The sequence below is a fragment of the Euleptes europaea genome, chromosome 17, assembly GCF_029931775.1.
Source record: "Euleptes europaea isolate rEulEur1 chromosome 17, rEulEur1.hap1, whole genome shotgun sequence".
In the NCBI taxonomy this organism is placed as follows: domain Eukaryota; kingdom Metazoa; phylum Chordata; class Lepidosauria; order Squamata; family Sphaerodactylidae; genus Euleptes; species Euleptes europaea.
The window spans coordinates 27507796-27533118 of NC_079328.1; the positions used below are offsets into that span (position 1 = coordinate 27507796).

General features: G+C 43.4%; 2 protein-coding genes across 2 annotated transcripts in view; both read left to right on the top strand.

Annotated features, from left to right (window-relative positions):
* The first annotated feature begins 65 nt into the window (after nt 1–65).
* On the top strand, nt 66–10378 carry NUDT21 (nudix hydrolase 21). Its single transcript, XM_056862556.1, has 7 exons — nt 66–232; nt 4676–4876; nt 5637–5700; nt 6759–6848; nt 8144–8219; nt 8934–9048; nt 10098–10378. The coding sequence occupies exons 1-7, from the start codon at nt 117–119 to the stop codon at nt 10117–10119; spliced, it is 684 nt and encodes a 227-aa protein (XP_056718534.1). The 5' UTR covers nt 66–116; the 3' UTR covers nt 10120–10378.
* Nucleotides 10379–17909: 7531 nt separating this feature from the next.
* The window catches only part of AMFR (autocrine motility factor receptor), a 38320-nt gene continuing 30906 nt past the window's right edge, over nt 17910–25323 (top strand). Inside the window, exon 1 of the mRNA XM_056862461.1 lies at nt 17910–18202. Coding sequence (XP_056718439.1) covers nt 17927–18202 — 276 coding nt within the window. The 5' untranslated portion in view covers nt 17910–17926. The remainder of the gene's footprint in view (nt 18203–25323) is intronic.

A 25323-nucleotide genomic window follows, 5' to 3' on the forward strand; every position in this document is an offset into this window, starting at 1 on the left:
GGAAGAGTGGCCTAGTGGTTCCGGCGCAGGCTTTGGCGGGTGTGGGGCGGAGCGGCGATTGAGCGCGGCTGAGGAATGCTCGTGGCCTTTTAGGCCGCTCCCGCCTCCTCCACACAATGTCCGTCGTGCCGCCCAACCGCTCCCAGACCGGCTGGCCCCGCGGCGTCAACCAGTTCGGGAACAAATACATCCAGCAGAGCAAGCCCCTCACGCTCGAGCGGACCATCAATTTGTGAGTGGAGCTCGTGGGGACCGGGGGGAGGGCGGAAGAGGGGGGGCGGCGGAGGCGGTGCAACTCCACCTCCAGGGTCTCCACGTTGCCCGGTCTCTTCCCAGGCACGCTCGCGTTGCACCCCTTTGAGCACGTCGGCCTAATGAACGTGATCTTGTTTCGTCTTAATAGCAACCCTGTAAGGTAGGCTGGGATGTAATAACTAGCCCACATTGGGTAGTTGTGAGTTTCCTGCATTGTGCAGGGGGTTGGACTAGATGACCCTGGTGGTCCCTTCCAACTCTTATGATTTTATGAAATGAAAGCTGGGAATTCATAGAACCTGGTACACACATTGGTTTAATGCAGGGGCCATTTGGATATTTATAACATCATTCGCGGGCCATACGAAATTATCAACTTAAAAATTTGCCTGCTATATTTGGTCAAACATTTAGCTAAGAGGCAGGACCGGAGACGGCTCTGAGTGTCTGCCACATAGTTTCTCCACGGCCCGGGTTAACACAGTTTCTTGGGCGGTCCTAGCAGCTCCATAGCTAACGACTCTTCTGCAAGGGGGGGAAAAGGTTCCTTTTCTCAGCAAAACAAACTCACATCCGCCTTGAATAGAGGCTATTCCTGTTTCCAGGAGGGGGCAGATCGCCAGTCTTAGATCCTTCTGAGCTAGAGATCTGCCAGGACCCACGAAGGGCCAGACCAAATGATTTCGCGGGCCTTACACAGCCCCCGGGCCTGACGTTCCCCACCCCTGGTTTAATTCACAGTGGGTAGCCGTGTTAGTATGTCTGCAGAAGTAGAAAAGGGCAAGAGTCCACTAGCACCTTAAAGACTAACAAAAATATTTTCCGTTTTGCGGCTGCAAGAATTGTAATAGCTAAAGTTTGGAAGCAAGTGAATAAATCTTCAATTTGTGACTGGAGAGGGAAACTATGGATGTATATGAGGATGGCCAAATTAACAGAATTCCTACATGGAAAAGATATGGAAGAATTCAAAAAAACCTTGGGCAAAGGCCATCACATATTGGGACAAACTGGCAAAAATGGATTTTACTACTTTACTTAGTGAGTTATAGAAACAAGTTTATTTACTTTTATATTATTATTATTAACAACTTTTAAAACTGTTTAGACACTTCTGCGGAAGTCAGGTGAAGGGTCACTTTTTAAGGTGGGTGGAGGGTCAAAAGGGTATTTTGGTTTTGTTGAACTTTATAACTTTGTATAATCATAATTGAAACTCTTTTGTATTTTATTTTATTTTTTGTTTGTTATTATTGTATTTGTTTGTTTTGTTTTATGTTATTCTAGCTGTATCTGAAGAAGTGAGCTGCGGCTCACGAAAGCTCATACCCTACCAGAAAATATTTTTGTTAGTCTTTAAGGTGCTGCCCTTTTCTACTACATTGGTTTAATGTTATATTGATGTAATGATATTCTTGTGTCTCTCCTTCCCTGGAGGTTTTTAAGCAGAGGCTAGATGGCCATCTGTCAGCAATGCTGGTTCTATGACCATAGGCAGTTCATGAGAGGGAGGGCATCTTGGTCATCTTCTGGGCACGGAGTAGGGGCCACTGGGTGTGTGTCGGGGAGGTAGTTGTGAGTTTCCTGCATTGTGCAGGGTGTTGGACTAGATGACCCTGGTAGTCCCTTCCAACTCTATGACTCTATGGTTTGCATGCCTGAGGGCGCTGCTTAATTTCTGAGCATCCGAGGGGGTTGTATGATTTGGTGGTACTTGAGTCTTACACATGCTTCATTTGTTTATTTAAAATATTTGTAGGCTTCTCTTTCATGTAACGCAAAACAGTTTCAGCAACAGTTGATAAGATCATCTAAATTAAAAAGCGAAACACCAGTGCCAGTTCGACTCAAAAACATCAAACCTGTTTGGTAAAAAGCTTCTTATAAAAGTTCTGCCTCTATTTATGAAAAGCAGCAAGCGTGATCTACTCATTTCATTGGGCAGGCTGTTCCGAACAGATGGTACTGCCACAGAAAAAAAAAGCCCTGGCTCGAGGTGTTACAGAGTGCATACTTAGTAAACCTTGTAATGAGGAGCAGAGTGCTTTTGTGGGGTTATACCTGGACACACACTTGCAGCCAGTGTAATAGGGTTGGCCCTACTTGTTACAGTCTCTGCTGAGCTGCTGCTTTTTGTGCTAATTTAAGTTTGTGAGTTGTCTTCATCAACAGCTCCAGTGTAGGGCAGATTGTGGTTACAGTAGCATGGATACATGTTGCCAGAGTTAGCTAGATACAAGAGAGGGTGTGGCTTCTGAGGTTGATGTAACTGTGGGAGGGGAGGCATTCCTGGAAACAAAACCTATCTTGGTTCTTTATCTGCAAAGCTGGGACCAAGAGTCCACCCAGACTTGACTGAGTTGGCCAGCAACAAAGGTACCTCATCTAGAGCTGGTAATGCTGTCCTCTCGTGGCATTTACCTTTCTGACCAGCATCACCTCCATCATGTCTGGATTCATTTTTCATTTGCTTTTATGTAGCCACCTGACCTCAGCTGGTAGCTGGAATCTGTCAGCCAACACACCTTCTGGTGCCTTGTGCAAATATACACTTTGCAGAATGTTCCCTGCACATTGGTGATACCCAACTCCAAAGCTTTGGATGGTCGTGCTGTGCAGTCTTACATAATTATTGAACAATGTAGGAGAGAAACAGAACCCTGTGGCAACAGACATGTCACCTTCCTTGGCATTGTCTCCAGACAATGAGATTCAAAACAGATAAAGGAAGTATTTCTTCACATAATGCATAGTTAAATTGTGGAACTTCCTGCCCCAAGATGTGGTGATGGCTACCAATTTGGAAGGCTTTTAGAGGGGAGTGGACATGTTCATGGAGGAGAGGGCTATCCGTGGCTACTAGTCAAAATGAGTGCTGGTCGTGATACCTATTCTCTCCAGGATCAGAGGAGCATGCCTGTTATGTTAGGTGCTTTGGAACACAGGCAGGACAATGCTGCTGCAGTTGTCTTGTTGATGGGCTTCCTAGAGGCACCTGATTGTCCACTGTGAACAGACTGCTGGACTTGATGGGCCTTGGTCTGATCCAACATGGCTCTTTTTATGTTCTTATCTCTCCTTACCCATGCACCTTGTCGGAGTGACAGAAAAAGCATTGTCCAATTTTCCCAAGTCCAGCAAGCCAGGTCAACCAGGTGCAGATCAAGAACTAAAGAGATTTTGTTTTACGCTGACATGGAATTATAAAATATCACGGTCAAAGGGAAGGAGTTCTCTAGACTTGGAACATATTTCTCAGCATGGGGATAAGATGAGTGATGTTATGAGCTGTGGCTTGAACATTCTGCATCACAAAAGCAGCCATCCCATGGACTAGTCCTAGGCTCCCTTGCCCTTCAAACACCCCAGCTTGGTTGGCCTGTGGGGAAATGCTTCACCCCCAAGAGGTGTCCATATGTTCATCCCTTGTTGATTTGCATGGGCATTGCTGGATTTTGTTTTTCTGTACTGGATTATTTTGGAAACTCAGCTGTGATTCCTGGCTGCAATTATGAACTAACTCCATGTGCTTGTGTGCATGGTAAAATAATAGGTTTGCAATTATATAGAAGCTTTGTTGTATTCCTGGCCAGTTCCAGAAAGATAACTGTGTCAGTCTGTTAAAGCAAAGAGTCTTGAGGATTCTAAAGATTTTTTGGTGTTAGAAACAAGTAATAAAGCTGGCGCTGCATAAGTTTGTGTTGTACATGACAATTGTATATCTAATCCATCCCCATAAACTGCTTCTTCTCTGGCTTCCTTCCTTCTCTCTCCCCCCACTCTTGCAATCTAAACAGTTTTCTCTCTACACATTTTCAAGGAATGGCTCCTCACTGCCTCCCACTTTATATTCTGAAGCCCCCCCCCCATTCAATGAGTCCCATACTAGATGATATAAGGTATTTGTATCATTTATTTCCATCCCCACCCATGTTCTTCTTCCTTAAAGAGAAGTTTTAGTCTGTATGGGGAGCGTTGCAAGCTGCGTTCTGCATTACATGGTTGCTTCTTCATCCTGTCCTCACCTTCTCTGAAATAGCCTCCTCCCGCATCAGTCCCTTGAGTTGCCATCTTGGTTTACTGCTGTGAAGTAGTGGTTGATCCCCTATTCTGTGGATATGTTTTAGGAGATGGACAAATAGTCTTCTTTACCATGGAAATATGGGCATGGGGGGGGGGGAAAGGTAGAGCTAGTGTCAAGTGCTTCTTTTCTCACTGACTTGTAGTCTCACTGCAAATTGCACCTGCCTCAGTGCTTTCATGAAGTAGTAATAGTTGTTGCTTTAAGACAGCAGGTAGAGGTGCTGCAGGACTGTTTGCTATCAGAAGCTACAGGTGGGCCACCTTGAGTTGCATTCAAATCCTCAAGCAGGCAGTTGGGTTTATGTGAAATTCTGTTTTGACATACTGTCTCTTTCAGGTATCCGCTCACGAATTACACTTTTGGGACCAAAGAACCCCTTTACGAGAAAGACAGTTCAGTGGCTGCTCGGTTCCAACGCATGAGGGAGGAATTTGACAAGATTGGAATGCGGCGGACCGTTGAAGGGGTTCTGATCGTGCACGAACACCGGCTGCCTCATGTATTGCTGTTGCAGCTGGGCACAACTTTTTTCAAGCTGTAAGTGAGCATTGCCAAAGACAGCGCTGCCTAATAATGATAAAAGCACTGAAACAGCCTCACAAAGAAGTGCACAGAAATTATTGGCTTGTGTCTCCGCTTACTTTTAGCTGTTTGTGGGGTACTAATGCGTGTGTCCCTCTGCCCTTGTACATTCTTATCACTAATTCAGAGGCTGGCATCAAAGGATAGTCTAGGTCTGCAGATGTTATTCAGTAGTTTGGTCTATTTCATCCTTGATCAGTTAATTAACAAAGGATTAATGCTTGAGTCGATCTATTGTATTTTGATCCCACCCTTTCTCAATGAAGGCCAAGGCAATAACTGTCTAATGCCATTAGTTGAGTTGTATAGATGAATGTAGCTATGAAGCCAAGTCCGCCCAATCCAGTCATTATAAACCACAACACGCTAACCCTTATCCCTTTCAATTTCTAAAATTGCTTTTAAATTTTTGATTCTTGCTTATCTGGAGTCCTCTTAACTTTTGTCTTTGAGGGAAAATAAACAAACTACTTTTTTGGGAAAACTAAATGTATAGTCAGACTACAATGACTTTTTAACACACTTTACTGAATTTTCTAAAACAGCTTAAAGTTTCTGAAAGGTCTACTGTATAATGGAAGATAGGAACTATGGAAATATCCAATTTTGTTATTGACTAGGTTGATCTTTTGGAATTAGTTTTACAACTTGTAATAAAATTAATTGAGGAAGCATCCCTACACCATGTATTTTATTGTGGATTTATTTTCAACAGGCCAGGTGGTGAGCTTAATCCAGGAGAAGATGAAGTAGAAGGTCTCAAACGTTTAATGACAGAAGTAAGAGAACTTTTATCTGGATTTTTATCTTGAGAATCTGGCGTGGATTACAATAATACGTCATTTGTGATTGCATTTGCAAGGAAACTGATGAATGATTCTGAGTACATCTGTAAGGTGCTTGGGGAGTTAAACACTTTGCCACTGCTTTAATGTTACAAATTATGTGATCAAACAGTAGGCAAAAAACACCTTGAGCTTCTTAAACTAGTTGATTGCGATAACTTTAAATATTTGCAATAATGTCATTATTCTGATGGGGCTTTGGTGATATTCAGAACCACCCAGATCTGATCCGCTTCCTTTTAGTTTTGGTACATGCAATAACAATGATCCTGTCACCTTCACCCACCAGAGAAAAACCGCATGTGGCAAATCTTCAACAGGGCTAATATATTTTACTTTACTTTTTAAGTACTATGCAAGGAAGGCAGAGAAATGTTAACATCCTATTGTTTTTTATTGTATTGTTAAAAGGCTTAATGAAATATGAGCCTTATGCGGAAGATAGTAACACACCAACTTCGAGATGTGTGGCCAAATTTTGTGCTGCTATGTGTAAGGCCCGAAAAGATGTAATGTACAAACAGGTACAATTTGATAGATAAACGTTTTAGAAGTTAGCTTGCTTACCTTTTTAGATATGGGAATTTATTGATATATTTTATTTTGTGGACTTTTTGATTGACACTGTTTTATTACATATTTATGTTACTCTTGATTAGATGTGTTCTGTTTTTGGTCAAATGACCGTAAAATAAAGATTGATTGAGCCTTATGCGGTATATATGATTGGGAGGGACCAAATCACAGTTCATTCACTAAACTAGTGTCCTGGTCCTTATTAGCTTAGGTATGTAGGAACCTTGCTTTGTATATATAGGCACAAAAGGAAACCTTGCAGGGTTTGAGTGTGTAAAAGTCCTACTTGGCCAAAGCTGATTCAGTAAGAGACATTGCTTCTATGTATACCGTAAGACTAACATAACGAATTTGGGATGTTCTGTTGTGCTGACACTGAGCATGTGAAGACTTCTATTGCATCTGTGTTTTGACAGATATTGGGCCGTCAAGACGGAGTGCAGCAAGACTGGGTCATTGATGACTGCATCGGTAACTGGTGGCGGCCGAATTTTGAGCCCCCACAGGTAACAACTGAAATGGTATTTCTTTATTTGTTGGACTTCTGGAAGACCCATCCTGCAATCTTGGGGCAGGTTTAGTCATTCTACCCTTTTCCGTTGTATGCAAGTTTCATTAACAACTCTGTCCCTGTCCAGAGGGCACACGAGCTCAGGCTTTGGTGAGCCTCCAGGAAAGAGAATTCCTGAGCTATAGGACAAGGACAAAGGAAGAATATTTTAACTGTGGTTTCCTTGAATTAGAAATGCATGGATGGCAATGATGATATATTTTTGGTTTAATGTTGGTGTCATGCTAAAGCTGGGTGGGAGTGCAGGACATGTCTGCATGGTACATGGGGAGCTAATTGGTTTCTCAGGTAAGTCTTCTTCAGCAATGATGCATGCCATTCTGGAGAGCTGTCTGACCCTCTGGAGTTGCAGTTGGGGGCAGGGGTTGCAGGTTGATGGGAGAAGCAACTTTTTCACCTGTGCCTAATGGCCATGATCCAAAACGTCGAAGTGCATTCTTTAGATGGAATTCCCATTTCTGGCTAGAATCTAAAATCTTGAATTCAAATATTACAGGCAAAAATGGTATTTGCTGTAATTTTCAACGACTCGAATGTTTGTGGAATCTAGTTTCAGAATTTTAGACTTGGGACATTTTGCTGAATTTGCTTTCATTACAAGTCGGTTGTTATTTAAAAGGGCTTTTCATGACCTGAAATATGCGCTTCTTTCCCTTCTGTCTCTTTAAAATGTTGTAACATCCAGCCTGATGAAGAGTTGTGATGAGCTTAAAAGCTCGCACAATGTTTTGTGTTAGCTTGGTTTGCTCTAATAAAGGGAGCCTTGACTTGGATAGTCCAGGCTAGCCCAATTTTTTTCAGATCTCGAAAGCTAAGCAGGTTCACCCCTGTTTAGTCCTTGGATGGGAGACCACCAAGGAAGTCCAGGGGTGCTGTGTAGATGTAGGCAATGGCAAACCGCCTCTGAACATCTCTTGCCTTGTAACCAACTTATAGGGACTCCATAGGGTTTTCAACTTGATTCGGGGGTGGGGGAGGATATCACACAGGTTTTGTTCCCATTTTTGCTTTCTCGTAAGTAGTCATGCATAGGCTCACACTTGATGTATTTTGAACTCTTTGGATGTGTTCCCCTGATTTCCTTCACTATAATCCACAGGCATGTTGAAATGTGCCTTTTTTCATTGCTGGGGTTTGTGGTGATGAAACCCCAGACTTGCAGCATGTGACACAGAATGATGAGGTATATGAGGGCCTCAGTTAATCACATTTCTTTTTTGTCTTCCACAGTATCCCTATATTCCGGCTCATATTACGAAACCGAAAGAGCACAAAAAGCTCTTCTTGGTTCAGCTTCAAGAAAAGGGTACGCTTCCTCTTATGGGCTTTCATGCACATTTTGTGTCTTGCAGAGATCAGTTCAGGAGCCTTGCCTTAAGAGTGTGACCTATACTATCATGCACAATGATACTGGTTAAGTTTGTATCCCATGATTTCCTCCAAAGAGCCCAAGGTGGCGTTGTACACTTTATCACATCCCAGTGAGCTCTGTGGGTGACTTAAGAAGGGGCTTAAGCGAAGGCCTTTCTGCTGCAAGGCTTTTTATCTGCTGTGTTCCCCAATGCTGTCACTGACGCATACTGAGAGTGCCTACTGGTCACATTATTTCACCTCGCTGGAGTCGGGCTGTGTATTCCTATTTGATTTTGGGTTCAAGAATCTCGCTGCTTTTAAAGTTCAGGATGGGTGGTAACCTAGGGGCCCAATCCAGCCAAAGATACATACTTGTTGGTATTTTTGCCATCCGTGGGGGAGGCTAAGTATAAGCGTAAACTTGTCTCATGGACTTCAGTGGGAGTTAAAAATGATCGGATTTGGCCAAATTGTTCTGTTTCTGTGATATGCTACGAAGTGCTTGCAATTGCCATGTGATTAGGAATTAACTGGGAAGCCTTTCGAATAATTCCATGTTGCATATGACACAATGTTGTATTTACCTGAAAAAAAAATCTCTGCTGTTCTGTTCCTTTCTTGAAGCACGCCGGTCTCTAATTAGCGCTCACTTGTGTGTGTGTTCTAGCTTTGTTTGCGGTCCCCAAAAATTACAAACTGGTAGCTGCTCCCTTGTTTGAGCTTTATGACAATGCACCAGGCTATGGACCCATCATCTCCAGCCTTCCCCAGCTTTTGAGCAGGTAGAGTATGCTGTGTTCTGGTTTCATTCTGCAGTCTGGAGAAAATCAAGAAGCTAGCCGAGTGACCTTGGGCTAGTCACAGATCTCTCTGAACTCTCTTAGCCCCACCCTACCTCCCAGGGTGTCTGTTGTGGGGAGGGGAAGGGAAGGTGATTGTGAGTTGGTGTGATTCTTCCTTAAGTGGTAGAGAAAGTTGGCGTAGAAAAACCAGCTCTTCTTTTATCAACCTCCTTGCTTGGTTTTTAAAAGACTGGTTGAGTATTGGTTCTTGTAGGTTATCCAGGCTGCGTGACCGTGGTCTTGGTATTTTCTTTCCTGACTTTTCGCCAGCAGCTGTGGCAGGCATCTTCAGAGGAGTAACACTGAAGGACAGTGTCTCACACTGTCCTTCAGTGTTACTCCTCTGAAGATGCTTGCCCCAGCTGCTGGCGAAACGTCAGGAAAGAAAATACCAAGACCATGGTCACACAGCCCAGATAACCTACAAGAACCAATGAACTCTGACCGTGAAAGTCTTCGACAATATACTGGTTGAGTAATTTGAGGATTGGGATTCATATGGGTCCACATCTATACATCACTCAGCAGTGTTCTCTTTGCATTGTTTTTCCCCTACAATTCTTAATAGTATATTGTGAATGACGTCCCTTTTAAAGAACCCTTTCTCCCATATGAGCTTGACTTGTGTGTGATGATCATTCGCTGAGGTCCTGTTCTGTATGCTTAGCAGCTGACCAGGCGAATGGACCTTTTTGGTTGTTACTCCTCCCCTTTACCCCTCACATTGAGAATTTGCACTTGAAAGGTTCATGATGGAATTCAAACTAGGCCTCTCTGCCTTGCCACCCTTTTTCTATTTTCCTATTATATTTTTTTTCACGTAGATATCTGGTGAAGTGAGCTGGGACTTATGAAAGCTCATATTGAAATAGATGTTAGCTTTTAAAGGTGCCACTGGATTTGTTTTATTTTGAAATGTGCACAGTATTTCCCATCTAAAGGATCCATAATGCCGACTGATTTCTTAATCTTTTTTTTTTTTTTTGCAGGTTCAATTTTATTTACAACTGAATTTCCTTATTCTTAAAAGTGTGTGGAAGAAGCTGTCTCTGTGAGAACAGCTTCAAAATGTAGAAGGACACGTGACGCAAGGATTTTTTTATTTCTCTTCCTTTTCATCCCCTTCTTTTGCTCCCCAAATTTCTACCATCTGAATAGGAAAGTGAATCTTGACTGTTTAGATAGTGGAATGATGAGTGTAGTTGCGTTTTAATCACCTATGTTGTAATAGTCACCTGATTTTTTTTTAAAAAAAAACATTAAACAAAAAATGTGTTAAGTTGTGTTTTGCTCTGTGTTTTACTTCTTCCAAAGAGACCAGTCGAGGGGCCTTTTCTATTGGTGACTGGTACCACAGCATCCTTGGTGAGGCTAACAAGTTATAGTCGTCAGCCATTTGAATATAGTTTGGAAAAGCAGTGTGCTTCAAACTCATAGCAAGGTCCTTAGGGGATATGAAATGACTGTGTGCAGGAAGATGAACCTACAGCAGACTCTGAACCTGGAACTGGATTGGTAGGTGGAGGTTCAACTTGCAGATTTTCTCTTGGCCCCTTTCAAAGAAGAGTCAAGCCAGGCCAGCAAGGAAGCCTCTGAACAACAATAGAACAGGCAGCTCCTGGTGCTTATAAAAATGTTTCAGGTAAAAGTCTCAGGTGCCTGTCAAAACCTTCCGGATCTGGCTTTCTCAGTGGTGCAAGCAGGCTGCTGCTGCTCTTGGTTACAGGTGGTCTCTGCATCTACCTCTCCTTTTCCTCCAGCTGGACCCAGACTTGACACATGAAGGCTACATTTAGACCCATTGTGATGTTTGAATAACGTCCAGTAAATTCAGGTTTGTTGGTAGGCACCAAACCAGGATTTCAAACTAGGGTTTGCAGCTGATCTGTGGGCAATTGTTATATTGCACCCTTGCAGTTCTTTGGTCACAGGCATGGCAATATGGGAAGGCTGTCCTCCCCTGCTAGCAGGCAAAGGGGAGGCGAGAATCCGACAAATCGGGGTTTATGCACAAACTGGGACATGTTGCTGATGTTTGAGTAACTAGAGCTTGTTGCACAAATTGCTGTGTGAATGCAGTCAAGGTCAGAACTTGATAGGCTGGGCAAGAGGCAAAAGTTAATGCCAGGGAAGTTTGTCATAGGGAAAACTTCCAGGGACGTAAACGTTTCCAAGTTGCAACGAAAGTGTATTTCATTTGAATGGGAAAGTTGCCGTTTATCTCTTATGAAACTTCATATAGAGGCATGCTGAAGATCTGTCAAGTGATCTTTTTATATTTTGAATACCCATAACACTATTGAGCCATATGTGCTGTTCATTCAGGCCAGTTCGCTTAACTTCCAGCAGATTTCTACTCAAGAATGTTTATCTGCAGTTCATATCTCGCTACTGAGTGAAGACGATAACCACTTTCAGATTTAGCAAATGAGATTACTTCCGTTTCTGAGTACCGGTTGTAACTTTGGTGTCTTCCCCCCAGTGTAATAATGATTAACATTTTATTTCAGCTTTGCTTCTAAATCATGTTTGGTTTCTCTCCAATGGTGTGGAAAACAAAGTTACTCTTCTGATCTGTCTCTGAAAGAGGAAACCTGGTTTGCTATTTTCCACATTCCAGTTCTGACTGTGCATCAGGCAATTAGAAAGGGGGGCTGATTTAATAAAAAGGTTGCATACTCCAAGGCAACCTGGTAGGCTGTGAATGACTTCATCACATAACTGGTGAGCAGTTTGTGGGTGGGGGCTATATATCATTAGTCACTGTGTGAAAATATCTCTCATACCGGTTTGGCATTTTTCTTTCCACAAATGAGCAAGCAATGGAGCTGCCTGTAGACAACAATAACTAACCTATTATTAAACCCCATTTCTCAAGAACGGATAGCTTGTAAGCTTAATGAGGCTGTAGAACAGGGGTGTCTAACTCAATTGTTAACGAGGGCCGGATATGAGATAAATGTTACTTGGTTGGGCCAGGCCTCACCAGCCCAGATTGAGAGTGGAGGGGGTGGCTGCCTTGGCTGGCTCGTGGGCCAGATAAGAGCTCTCAAGGGGGCAGATCTGGCCCTTGGGCCTTATGTTTGACACCCCTGCTCTAGAGACTTTATTGGGTGACTAAACAAACCTGAACATTTACAAAATCACTTGAGACTTGGACCATCCGCATCACAAAATTGAAGGGTTAAAGAATAATTTCACTCAACACTTTGTAATTTCATTAACATGGCTCAAATGATCCCATAAAACATGAGGTTGCAAAAATTCTTCCTTGTGCACTAATTGTCTCTAAACTTTAACTCACTTAAGGTAAGTCTCTCGTGCTAAGTGAATAAGGTGCCATAAAAATAATCCTTCGGGATGTTGTGGAAATGGCTAGGAAGATCCCAAGGCAAGTTAATGTCTTAGAAAGTGGATAAAGGCATAAATGTAAATGAGCAATCACGTTCATTCATTGTGCACCTAAACGCTTTCTTCAAACAACTCGCTTGTGTTTGCCACAAATTAGTAATGATGTAATTTGTCTGGGAGACTTGGAGGCAAAAAATCTTGAAAAAAAACAAGAAATCTGTTTAGAGAAAAACTGCGTGGCCAGCAAGTGGCTGTTGTGAGAATTAAAATGGAGACATAGGGTGCTTTGGGACCCTGTTGGGGAGAACAGTGGCATATAAATGAAGTTTTAAAAAGTTAAAAGTTGCTTGATCAGTTGCTCAGCATCTGGTTAGCTAGATAAGAATAAATGAAAATTGTGGATGTTCTAGGGAGCCAGGCAGAGTCCTTGTTGCTGGGGGATCGTGTGGTGGTACGTCCTCATTTACTACAAGCTCAAGTTGTAGGACCGGAATTACGCCATTGGAAACAGTTGGATTTGTCTCCATATGTTGTATGATTTACCACTAGCCTTCCCACAATACTAATGCACTCTGTGTAACCTCTTTGCTTGCATGTTGTGTTTGTATTTATATCCTGCTTTTGAGAAGGTCTCTGAATGTGCAGTTCACAACTATGGGTTGAAATCAGAGATATTATCAAGGAAGAATGTGCAAAGACCATTGCTGCAGCCAAAAGAAAAGCGTCAATGGATGACTGATGAAACTCTTAAAATTGCTAAAGACAGTCAAGAAGCAAAATTAAAAGGTGACAGAAATAGAATCAGAAGGCTAAATGCAGTGTTGCAGCAACTTGCACGCAGAGTGAAAGAGAACTATTATAATAACCAGTGTAAGAAAAGAACAAGATCTGAGAAATCAAAGGGAAACAAAGCACGGTTACACATGCTGAAAGATCAACACAGAAATTAACTGGACAAAATAAAAGATGGAAACTATATACTGAAGAACTATACAAATGAGGTGAATGGATGACAGATTCCTTCAAAGAAGAATCTTTTGAAGAAGAACCAGCAATTTTCAAAAGTGAAGTGAAAGCTGCACTGAGAGCAACTGGGAGAAACCAATCACCAGTCGTAGATTAGATATCAATTGAGCTATTCCAAGTCATAGAAATGGAGTCCATCAAAATCTTAACAAGACTGTGCCAACAAATATGGAAAACAAAACAATGGCCCACAGACTAGAAATGCTCAATCTACACCCCAATTTCCAAAAAAGGAGATGTGAAAGACTGCAGCAACTATCAGCATTAATTTCTCAAGGGAGTCAAGTAATGCACAAAATCTTATAACAAAGACTTTATGAAAAGACAAGAGTCACTGGAAAAGGCAATAATGGTAGAAAAAGTTGAAGGCAGCAGGAAAAGAGGAAGACCCAACATGAGACAGGTTGACTCAATCAAGGAAGCCAATGTGAAATGCCTGAATCATTATATGCTATGGGAAATGTATTCTTTGATTTGAAATATATTCTTTGTAATCAATAAAGTATAATCTGCACTTATGAATATGCCATACTCAGTGTATAAGAGTTGGCATCTATTATAAAGTCACACCAAGCACCCATGGATGTTAGCAGGCCTCAAACCTAAAGAGGCCACGTTTTACCCTCTACTTAGAAGTTAATTAGAGAAGCTATAGACGATCTTAGTATGCTTTCATAAGCTGGTTTCCCACAGATAAAAACCAGCTAGGAACTTCCATAGTTAGAGCCTTGGCAGAAATCAAGGTCTATGATAAGAAGGCAGTAACTTAGGATCAAACAGAGCAGCACCTGACACTGAAAAGTCTTTTTGCTCATTAGTGAACATGAGATCGTCACTTTCTCTATAACCGCCTTCAGTTCTGTAATAGGTTATGCTAATGTGGGGGTCCTGAGTATTGGGCATTTGGGTTCTTACGTGTGTATTACGCCTCTGTAACCACCCATTATCGAAGTCTATATTCGTGCTTGGAATCCTTTGATGTGTGTGTGAATTGTCCTGCACTTTGGGGCAATTTTCACCAGGCGTTTTGTGTATTGGCCAATAAAACAAACTGCTCTGAATCTTCAACCTCCTGCTGTTTTATTGTTATTGGATATTGATACAATAAGACATGTCAAATGCCTTCAAGGCTATTAACGATAGGTCATTAATCCATAGGGTGGTCATAAATCAGAAGCTCCTTGATGGCACTTAACATACTCTACCAGCAAGTTTACAGTCTAAACACAGGAAGGGCAGTGAAAGAGCAAATACTACCCCCACTCCGCAGCCTCTCCTCTGCTGGTCTCTGTTGGAATTGGGTCCCTGCTGTGCTGCAGAAGTAGATTCTTCAAGCGTTCAAAAGATAGACACCCTCTACATCTAGCATATTACAGCAGGCAAAACGATTTCTTACTCTAAACTTAAAATCACGTTGCTGTCATATAAGGTTCCTAGTTTTATTTTAGTTAACCCTCCAACCGAGTTTGGAGAATTCGGATGGGGGAAATGTGCAGCTGGAGAGCAGCAAATCCAAAGCAAAACCTCCCATTGCCTAATCTTTTCCCGCGGCCGCCCCTGACAAGTGAGCATTTTCACTGTTGGGTATTTAGTGGCGAGCTTTGTTGCATGTCAGACAGTCAAGGGTTAATGTTAATTAACCAAGTGGTCAGCAGAGTATCCATTGCAGACGTGTTTGCTTGTCACATACACAATCTGCATTTTACCGGTACTGCTTTCGTGTTTTCCTTTGTGTAGAAGTGAAAGCAGTATTCAGTTTGAGTTTCGATACCAGCCTAGAAGGATGGAGAGGCAATCTTGTCCTTTAAGAATGCCTACTCGAGAGTAAGCTTAGTACCTACCAGAGGCTTTTGGCAAGGTCAGGAAACTTAGCAATGTAGAAAGGATTATTTGTTTTACTCCCAGTGAACCTTACCTTTGAGTTTAGCTAGTAAAGATTGTTTTTACTAAGACAAATGACTTTGTTTCTTTTGTGCGTGTGTGTGTGACTGCGCTTTACTTTCAATAAGCCATAACCACGATCCCATCCCTCTGAATGGTAGCAGTATTAATTAATAATCCCTCAGAACCCTAACATTCACACATCCCGAAAAATGCACTTTCAATGCACTCTAATGACCGTTTGCAAGTGGATTTTGCCGTTTCACCCAGTGCAATCCAGCTGCAACGGGCATTGGAAGTGCACTATTGAGGACGTGTGAAAGCGCCGGGCCCGAGAGGGAAGGAAAGCCGGACAGACTCCCACATGTGGTGGGAATGCCCAGAGGTTAGGGACTTTTAGACACAAATTCTAAAAATTATAAGGAGAACATGTAAAGTATCCTTAACCATAGATTGTAACCTAATGTTAATGAGCACAACAGGGAACTCGGGGGTAAACAAGAGGGATCAGGCCATATTCAAGGCTATGTTATCAGCAAGGAAAGCAGTAATAGCTCTGGGTTGGAAGGATAAAAGTAAATGGACTATAGAAATCTGGCACAACTATCCGTTTGAATTTATACGGTCGGATATAGTCGAGATGATGCGCCAGAAGACTTCATGGGAAGACGAGAGCAGGGAAATCACGAGTCGATGGAAGACCTACTTAGAGTGGGTATCAATGGAAGGAAGAAAAGACATTTGGTGGAAGACCCAGACTTTGTGCCCGTGGCTGGGGTTAAGAGACTAAAAAATTACAAAGAGAAGGAGTGGGGCTTGGGAGGGGAGGGATGGAAGGGAATGAGAAAAGGACGTTATACAAACAATGTATGTAGAATAAGAAATATTTATTTTTTTTGAAGGTGTTGCAAAGTGAGGCTAGTTTAAAAAAAGGTCAACAGAGTAATCAGCCCATTCAGTGGGTAGGGTATGAGCTTTCGTGAGCCACAGCTCACTTCTTCAGATACCAGATAGCTGTGGCTCACGAAAGCTCACACCCTACCAGAAAATATTTCTGTTAGTCTTGAAGGTGCTGCTGGACTCTGGCCCTTTTCTACTACTGCAGACAGACTAACACGGCTCCCCACTGTGAATTATCTGAAGAAGTGAGCTGTGGCTCACGAAAGCTCACACCCTGCCAGAAAATATTTCTGTTAGTCTTGAAGGTGCTACTGGACTCTTGCCCTTTTTGACTACTGCAGACAGACTAACACGGCTACCCACTGTGAATTATCTGAAGAAGTGAGCTGTGGCTCACGAAAACTCATACCCTGCCAGAAAACATTTCTGTTCGTCTTGAAGGTGCTACTGGACTCTTGCCCTTTTTGACTACTGCAAACAGACTAACACGGCTACCCACTGTGAATTATCTGAAGAAGTGAGCTGTGGCTCACGAAAACTCATACCCTGTTTCGTCTTGAAGGTTCGTCTTGAAGGTGCTACTGGACTCTTGCCCTTTTTGACTACTGCAAACAGACTAACACGGCTACCCACTGTGAATTATCTGAAGAAGTGAGCTGTGGCTCACGAAAACTCATACCCTGCCAGAAAACATTTCTGTTCGTCTTGAAGGTGCTACTGGACTCTGGCCCTTTTTGACTACTGCAAACAGACTAACACGGCTACCCACTGTGAATTATCTGAAGAAGTGAGCTGTGGCTCACGAAAACTCATACCCTGTTTCGTCTTGAAGGTTCGTCTTGAAGGTGCTACTGGACTCTTGCCCTTTTTGACTACTGCAAACAGACTAACACGGCTACCCACTGTGAATTATCTGAAGAAGTGAGCTGTGGCTCACGAAAACTCATACCCTGCCAGAAAACATTTCTGTTCGTCTTGAAGGTGCTACTGGACTCTTGCCCTTTTCGACTACTGCAAACAGACTAACACGGCTACCCACTGTGAATTATCCTTCCTGAAAGGCGCTGAAGATTTTGCGTATTGTGTTTGTAATTGTTCGGTTACTTGAAGTTCTATGTCGCGCTGTTGTATCCAATGTTTGATTTTATTGTAAGCCCCTTCACCTTTGCCCACAAGTCGGTTTATTGAATCCAGAACCCCTCCCTTATCCTCCAGCGGGGATTGGTATCAACAGGGTGACGCTCTCCTTCTGGGGATCTCCCCGCCGAGGAATCAACAAGACGCCATGGAGAGAAGGGAATGGTATAAAAAGAAACCATTAAAATGAAATAAAAAAGGAAAGGAAAGGCGGGCAGGCTCTCCTCAGGGGAAAGCGCCGTTTGTTTGGGCCTCCGCTGAGACAGGCCGGTCCCGCCTCCGCCGGGCGGGGACGGAGGGAGGGAGGGAGCTCGACCGGGCCTGGCAGCCGCGACGGAGCGGGCGGGTTCCTGAGGGAGGCGCTCGCCCGCCCGCCCGCCCGCCCATCCACGCGAGTCCCGGGGCGGACGGCGCGGCACTCTGGGCGACTGACGTCCGCGCCGGGTCGGGGACTAGGCCTCGCTCCGCGCTAGGCCGTTGCCGGGCGACGCCGCGCCGGGCCGCGCCGGGCCCAGCCGCCGCCATGCCGCTGCTCTTCCTGGAGCGCTTCCCTTGGCCCAGCCTGCGTACTTACACGGCGCTCAGCGCCCTGGCGCTGGCCGGCAGCGTCCTCAGCGCCTACCGCGCCCTCGGCCAGGCCCCCGGAGGACAGCTCGCCGCGCCGGCCCAGTCGCCACACGCGCCGGCCGAGGAGGAGGAGGAGGAGCGGCTGGCCGCGGAGGACAGGCCGCCGCCGGGGCTCGGGCCCAGCGGGCTGGATGTCGCCTACTACTTGCTCTCCGACGGCCTCTGCGTCTGGGTGAGCGGCCGGGGAAGGGCCCGGGGTGGGGAGGGGCTGCGCGGGCTCGGTGGGGGCAGGGATGGCGAAAGGCCTTCCCCCCCCCCCCAAAAATATTTATTTAGCTTTTTACTTACCTCACCTGTACCCCATTCCTACCCCCGAAGAAGGAGCGACGGTGGGGTTTTTGAGGGGGGGGGGAAAGCAAATGATGTGGGGTTTTTCGGGGGTGATGGATTTGACAAGGAGAGCAGCCCTATCTAGGCGTTTTAGCTACAACTTTTGGCCTGGAAGATGAGAGAATTTGGGTGAGCCGTATGTAGGCTTTTTAGCTATAAGTTTTACAACATATTGCATAATTCTGTGATTCTACAATTTAAAATGTTTTTTGTGTGTGTTTGTGTGTTAATTGTCCTAACTTTTAGCTATAAGTTTTGTAAGATATTGCATGATTCTGTGATTCTACAATTTTAAATGTTTTTGTGTGTGTTGTGTGTTAAGTGTCGTCACTTTTAGCTGTAAGTTTTACAACATAATTGCATGATTCTGTGATTCTACAGTTTTAAATGTTTTTTGTGTGTGTTAAGTATCGTCACTTTTAGCTATAAGTTTTATAAGATATTGCATAATTCTGTGATTCTACAATTTTAAATGTTTTTTGTGTTTGTGTGTTTTGTCCTCACTTTTAGCTATACGTTTTACAACATATTGCATAATTCTGTGATTCTACAATTTTAAATGTTTTGTGTGTGTTAAGTGTCGTCACTTTTAGCTATATGTTTTATAAGATATTGCATAATTCTGTGATTCTACAATTTTAAATGTTTTGTGTGTTTTTGTGTGTTAATTGTCCTCACTTTTAGCTATGAGTTTTACAACATATTGCATAATTCTGTGATTCTACAATTTTAAATGTTGTTTTTTTTAACCATGAGTTAATTGATATTCTGGAAGTTTGAATTATTGTATTGGTTCTATTTTTATTGTTCTCGGACTGTATTAAATAAATATGATGTGGTTTGTTTGTTTTGACAAGGAGAGCTTTGAAGCAAAATGAAGCAGGCTGTACAGGTCATTTTGCGTGGGAGGTTTTGCTTTGGATTTGCCACTCTCCGGATGCACGTTTTCCCCATCCGAATTCTCAGAACTCTGCATGGAAGCTTATTTTTGAGTTTTGAGAATTCAGATGGGGTAAATGCATCTAGGGAGCGGCAAATCCAAGGCAAAACCTCCCATGCATAAATAGCTTGTGAGGGATTCTGTGTGGATAGTTGAGCAAATAGCTGGGGGGAAAATGGGCAGGGCACACACATTCGTGCAAGGAAGTGAAGGGGTAATGGTGGTTGTCGGGTTGGGCAGCTGTGGGGTTTCAGCTCTTACAAAATAGACCTGAGTATTTGGTTTATTTAATTACCCCACCTTTCTCCTTGCTTACATTGTTCTTCCCTTCTCCATTTTATCCTTACAATGGCCCTGTGAAGTGGGTTAGGCTGAGTGTGTGTGTGACTGGCCCAAGGTTGCCCAGCAAATTTCCATGGCAGAGTGAGGATTTGAACCGGGGTCTCCAAGATCTTATTCCTGCATTCAACCCATTGCACCACACTGGCTCTCAAAATAGAAATATAGGCATTTGGAAGTAATAGTGCTAGGCTCAGTAGGTGAGGATTTAGTCTCACCAGTGAAATAGTTTAATTGAGTGACCCTGCTGCAGTTTTCCTAATTTTCTTGTGTTAAGAGCATAAGAAAAGCAATGCTGGATCAGACCAAGGCCCATCAAGTTCAGCAGTCTGTTCACACAGTGGCCAACCAGGTGCCTCCAGGAAGCCCACAAACAAGTCGACTGCAGCAGCATCCTGCCTGTGATCCACGGTACCTAATATAAAAGGCATGCTCCTCTGATACTAGAGAGAATAGGTATGCATCATGACTAGTATTCATTTTGACTAGTAGCCATGGTTAGCCCTATCCTCCATGAACATGTCTGTTCCCCTCTAAAAGCCTTCCAAGTTGGCAGCCATAGCCACATCCTGGGGCAGGGAGTTCCACAATTTAACTATGCATTGTGTGAAGAAATACTTCCTTTTATCTGGTTTTAATCTCTCACCCTCCAGCTTCAGCAGATAACCCTGTGTTCTGGTATCATGAGAGATGGAGAAAAGCTTCTCCCTGTCCACTCTCTCCATACCATGCATAATTTTATAAACCTCTATCATGTCTCCCCTTAACTGTTTCTTTCCAAGCTAAACAGCCCTAGGTGTTCTTATATGGTGGTGGTGTTCTGCTGGGTTCAGTCCCACCACTTTTATTTATTTTATTAAAAATCTTATAAGCCCACTAAGTAACTAAGAACCAAGACACGTAACAAAAATTAAGACCATTTCAAAGCACTGATAAAAAAATCAATTTAAACAGCTGGAAGATCTAATAAATATTACTTTTGTTCCCAAACTCCTACCAGACTGTAACTGGAAGGTCCTCTTAAACAGTTCAGATTTACAGCCCTTATAAAAATACAAGGGAGATGAAGTGTTCCTTAGATCATTTGAGAGATTGTTCCACAGGATGGGTTGGCCTGTAATCAGGCAACAGCTAAATGCATCCTCGCAGGCTTTGGGGAGTTGTCTGGTATACTGAATGTAGCTACGCACAGGTTGATATTGGGACAGACTTCAAGGATTTAAGCCACAGGTCATGAAAGGCTTTAAAGGTAAGCACCAGCTCCTTGAAATGATCCTGAAAATGTATGGGCAACCAATGCAGTTAGCTTAAAATAGGGGTTATGTGTTTCTTGCGGCTGACCCCAGTAGCAAAAGGAGGCCTCATTCTGCACCAGCTGTAGTTCCCCAGTCATCTCCAAGGACAGCCTTATTTAGAACATGCTACAGTAATTCATTCTTCAAGGTTACTTTTTGCATGGATCAGTTTGAAGAAGAGTTGGTTTTTATATGCTGATGTTCTCTACTACTTAAGGGAGAAACAAACAGGCTTACAATCGCCTTCCTTTCCCCTCCCCACAACAGACACCCTGTGAGGTAGGTGGGGCTGAGAAAACCCTAAGAGCTGTGACTAGCCCAAGGTCACCCAGCTGGCTTCATGTGGAGGACTGGGGAAACCAACCCAGTTTGTCAGATTAGTGTCCACTGCTCGCGTGGAAGAGTGGGGAATCGAACTTAATTCTCCAGATTAGAGTCCACTTCTCCAAACCACCGCTCTTAACCACTACACCACATTGGCTTTCTCTTTGGCCAGGTTGTCAGCAGTCTCTAAATAAGGAGGAAAGCTTACAAGCTAAATGCAGTTGCAAAAACAATGCATTTTTGCTGCCAGTGACCCTGCTTCAATAGGCAAAATTCCCTCCCATCAGTAAGAATGGTAAGTTCTCCATAATGATACACACATTGACTCCTTGAAAGATTTTATAAACCATGACTGATTAGATCGCAGGCCTTACCGAATCCCGCACCCTGTTAGCATCCCTGAGGGAGGCCAAACTGAAATGATCCCTGCATCTAGAGCCAGAAAGTAGACACCCCAAACATGTAGGCATCCATGTCAGAGCAGATGTGAGACCAAATGTCTACGTATGACACTGTTTTGGCAATCATCAATACTTGAGATACCCTAAACAATTGGACTTGATGTGATTCAGCTGATGCAGTGGTAGCAGAGAGATGAGCTCTCAAAAGCTCAAAAGCATTCAGATGGGATCTATACAGTAGGAACTTTCTGCCAGTAATGTTCCAGGCATCTTCCAGGAAACTGAGTGAGGACAGCTGGGAGCGACTCTGTCAATAGTCTGCTGGAGCCTGTTATGTTAGGCCCCCTTTAGGCTCCTAGAAGCCCCATAGAATCAGAGTTGGAAGGGACCACCAGGGTCATCTAGTCCACAATGCAGGAAATTCACAACTACCTCCCCCTCACACCCCCAGCGCATCTTGAGATCCTTCAGTGGGGAGAGGAAGAGGAAGAATGTTACCTTCTAGCGGACATTAAGGAAAAACCCAACCCCATCTGACCATGGTGTAGTTAGCTCTGCAGCCCCTTTAGACTACCAGAAACCTGCTCAGTGGAAATGATTAAATCTGGCATGTGACCTTTTAATCCATAGGCACCCAAAGCTGTCTGGGGTAGGCCTGTAGTAACTATAAAGTTCTGAACCTAACCAGGTAAGGTGGCCTCCACATGGATATTGATGTCCCCCAGGACTGTCATCCTTTGGACTCTCAAAGCCAGATCAGGGATGACCTCTGCTGGCTTAGACAGGTTCCCATTGAAAAGCCGGGTAGATAAACAAGACATCCAACCTGTCCCTTGGATCCTAGCATCAGGTACACATAATCAAGGCCTGTATTAATTTGTCCTGTTAAAATCCCCTAAGTCCATAATGCCTGTGAAAAAGAATTCAGTGGCTTGGTTTAGACATAACTGCAAACATAACTGTTGGTTTGTTGCTGCGACAGCAAGCCTGGAAGAAACTTGGGGCTTGCTTGCTTGATCCCTTCTCCCCTATTCTCTTGGGGGTGGTGAGATGGTTAAGTCCATGTTTGTGGCAAACTATAGATTGCCAGAACATCTGAACTAGTAATCTATAGTCTGTGTTTACCATACAAACCTGGGCTCAGAACCTGTTTCGGAATTCTGGATATAATGGCAAACTTGGAAATAACTGACTGTCTTGCTGAGTGCGTAAAGGAAAGGGAATAGAGGTTGTGTGAGCAAGCTCGAAGATTCTTTTTTGTAGTGGAAAAATTGTGGTTGCTGCCATATCTGAACCTAACCAACAGCTTGTGGAATGTGTATCTGCAGGCAGCTCTTATGCCACATATGATATGCCTGGAATGAAATCTACTAAATTCAGGTTAGAATTGCTTCATGAAACGTGAACTGTGAAAGAATGGGAGTAGATAACCATTCTTTTAACACTCTTAAATCATGCCGCAGTGCCACTTAACAGGCTGTTAAACGGAAGAGGAGGTAACTCAATTGAGTTAAGCAATTTGGACTGTTCACTCCACAAAACGTATGACCCATAAAGTTGTCCGATTACAATTAATCTCCTAAAATAACCCACCCCTTATCCCACGCTGTTTTGCGCAGAATTTCCCACAGCTGTCATTTCAGTGTTGGGAGCCTTGCGATGCAGGAAGCGGGACTAGCTGTGCTGGGGAAGGGGGGCGGTAGCGGTGCCAGGATACCATCGGGATTCCTTGATGCCAGGAGAACAACCTGTCTTTCACTGGCCTGAAATCACCCGTTCAAAAGCAGTAAGCCTAGCCACGTCAGTTGCCTTGGGGTAGGCATTAATGACTGTGACTTGATGACTGTTCAATGGCTTGTGCTGAATTCAGCAACCTTGGTTGCCTCAGTGCCATTACTGTAGTTACGTTTAAATTTAAGCTGTGTAGAATTCATGCCTGGCCAAAGTACGCAGGGATAAACAAGAGACAGGTAGAGTTTACTTAGGCTGAGCTGCGTCTTGAAGCTGAAATGCAAAAAAGCATTGCAGCTCTTCAGATGCTTGTGGCTTATAATGGCATGAAACATTGAAAGTAGATGTATGGGACGCATTTGCTAAGAAGGCTTGGCTTGAAAAATCTCAGGCTGCAAAAAAACAACAACCTACTCTGCATCGAAATGTAGAGTAGGATGATGCCAGATTGTATAAAAACTATAGGGTGTATTTGATCTGCAGTGACTTTGAAAGTCACCTTTTGATACTGGTGTTAGTTGAGGTGATGAGTATGTATATGTGAACTAACCCCAATCCTTCTTGAATGTATCCTGAAACTAACTAGGTTTCCTCCACCTAATGATAGAAACCCTGCAGCTAGCAGGAATGCACCTTCCAACATTTGTCTCCATAACGATCTTTTTATGCTGTGCTCAAATCTTTACCATGTGACTTTACCATGCTCTTTTCTGAAGCAAGCCCTCATATGGCTGAGTTATTACCACATTAAAAGCAGAGTTATACTGTACTAAGCACTTGAATTTGTATTTTTTTCCTGAGATGGCAAGTTACTTTTTTCATGCAAGTGCTCTTTTACCTATGTTCCTTGACATGGGAAGATAATTTGGAAAAGTGACCAAATCATTAAAAATTGTGAATTGGTTCTTAGATAAGGGATTCTTTTTTGAATATTGAGAAAGCCAGTTATATTATCTTTAGTGGCTGTCCCACTAACTCTGCACACCTTTTTTATGATTAGGTAGAACAAATTTATAAAGTTGTGTAGTCATAACCATCTTGTTCCCAAAATACTTGCACATTTTCAGAAAACTCATTGTTTGCCTCACAGTTACAATCCAGTTAAATTATATTGCCAGCCAAATAATTATGGTTGGCAAGTAAGCTATCTACTTACAGGTACACACCCACCAGCAGTTAATATACACAATGATAACATACTAATTTTATATAGCCTTCTATGTAGGTGGTGTTTGCAGCACTTCATAGACAGAAAGGCAACATGGATGTTTTTAAAATGGGCAGTGGTTAGATGGAAAGAAAAAAATACACAAAGAGGGTAACCAGCACAAGATACTCATTTGGCATATATAACAATCTTCTTTATTAGGTGTCTGGACAAAAATAAAACAAAGAGGGTTTAATGCTGTAGAGAGCCCCGTGGCGCAGAGTGGTAAGCTGCAGTACTGCAGTCAAAAGCTCTGCTCGATCTTGATGGAAGTTGGTTTCAGGTAGCCTGCTCAAGGTTGACTCAGCCTTCCATCCTTCCGTGGTCGGTAAAATGAGTACCCGGCTTGCTGGGGGTAAAGTGTAGACAACTGGGGAAGGCAATGGCAAACCACCCCGTAAACAAAGTGCCTAGTAAACATCGGGATGTGACATCATGGGTCAGTAATGCTTGCACAGGGGACTACCTTTACCTTTTTTTTTTTTAATGCTGAGGAAGTTGAAGTAATTTCAAGATTTGTTGTCCCAGATTGATTATAGCTTTGCAGATCACTACAGCCAGCGTGATATAGAGGTTAAGTGCGGTGGTTTGGAGTGGTGGACTCTGATCTGGAGAACTGGATTTGATTCCCCGTTCCTCCACATGAGCGGCGGATGCTGATCTGGTGAACCGGATTTGTTTCCCCACTCCTACACATCAAGCCAGCTGGGTGACCTTTGGCTAGTC

Excerpts from the sequence above, each read along its gene's own strand:
- NUDT21 (XM_056862556.1), top strand. The coding sequence starts at position 117 with ATGTCCGTCGTGCCGCCCAACCGCTCCCAGACCGGCTGGCCCCGCGGC. Across the intron at positions 233-4,675 it reads CTCGAGCGGACCATCAATTT|GTATCCGCTCACGAATTACA; the intron begins GTGAGTGGAGCT and ends TGTCTCTTTCAG. Across the intron at positions 9,049-10,097 it reads CTTCCCCAGCTTTTGAGCAG|GTTCAATTTTATTTACAACT; the intron begins GTAGAGTATGCT and ends TTTTTTTTGCAG.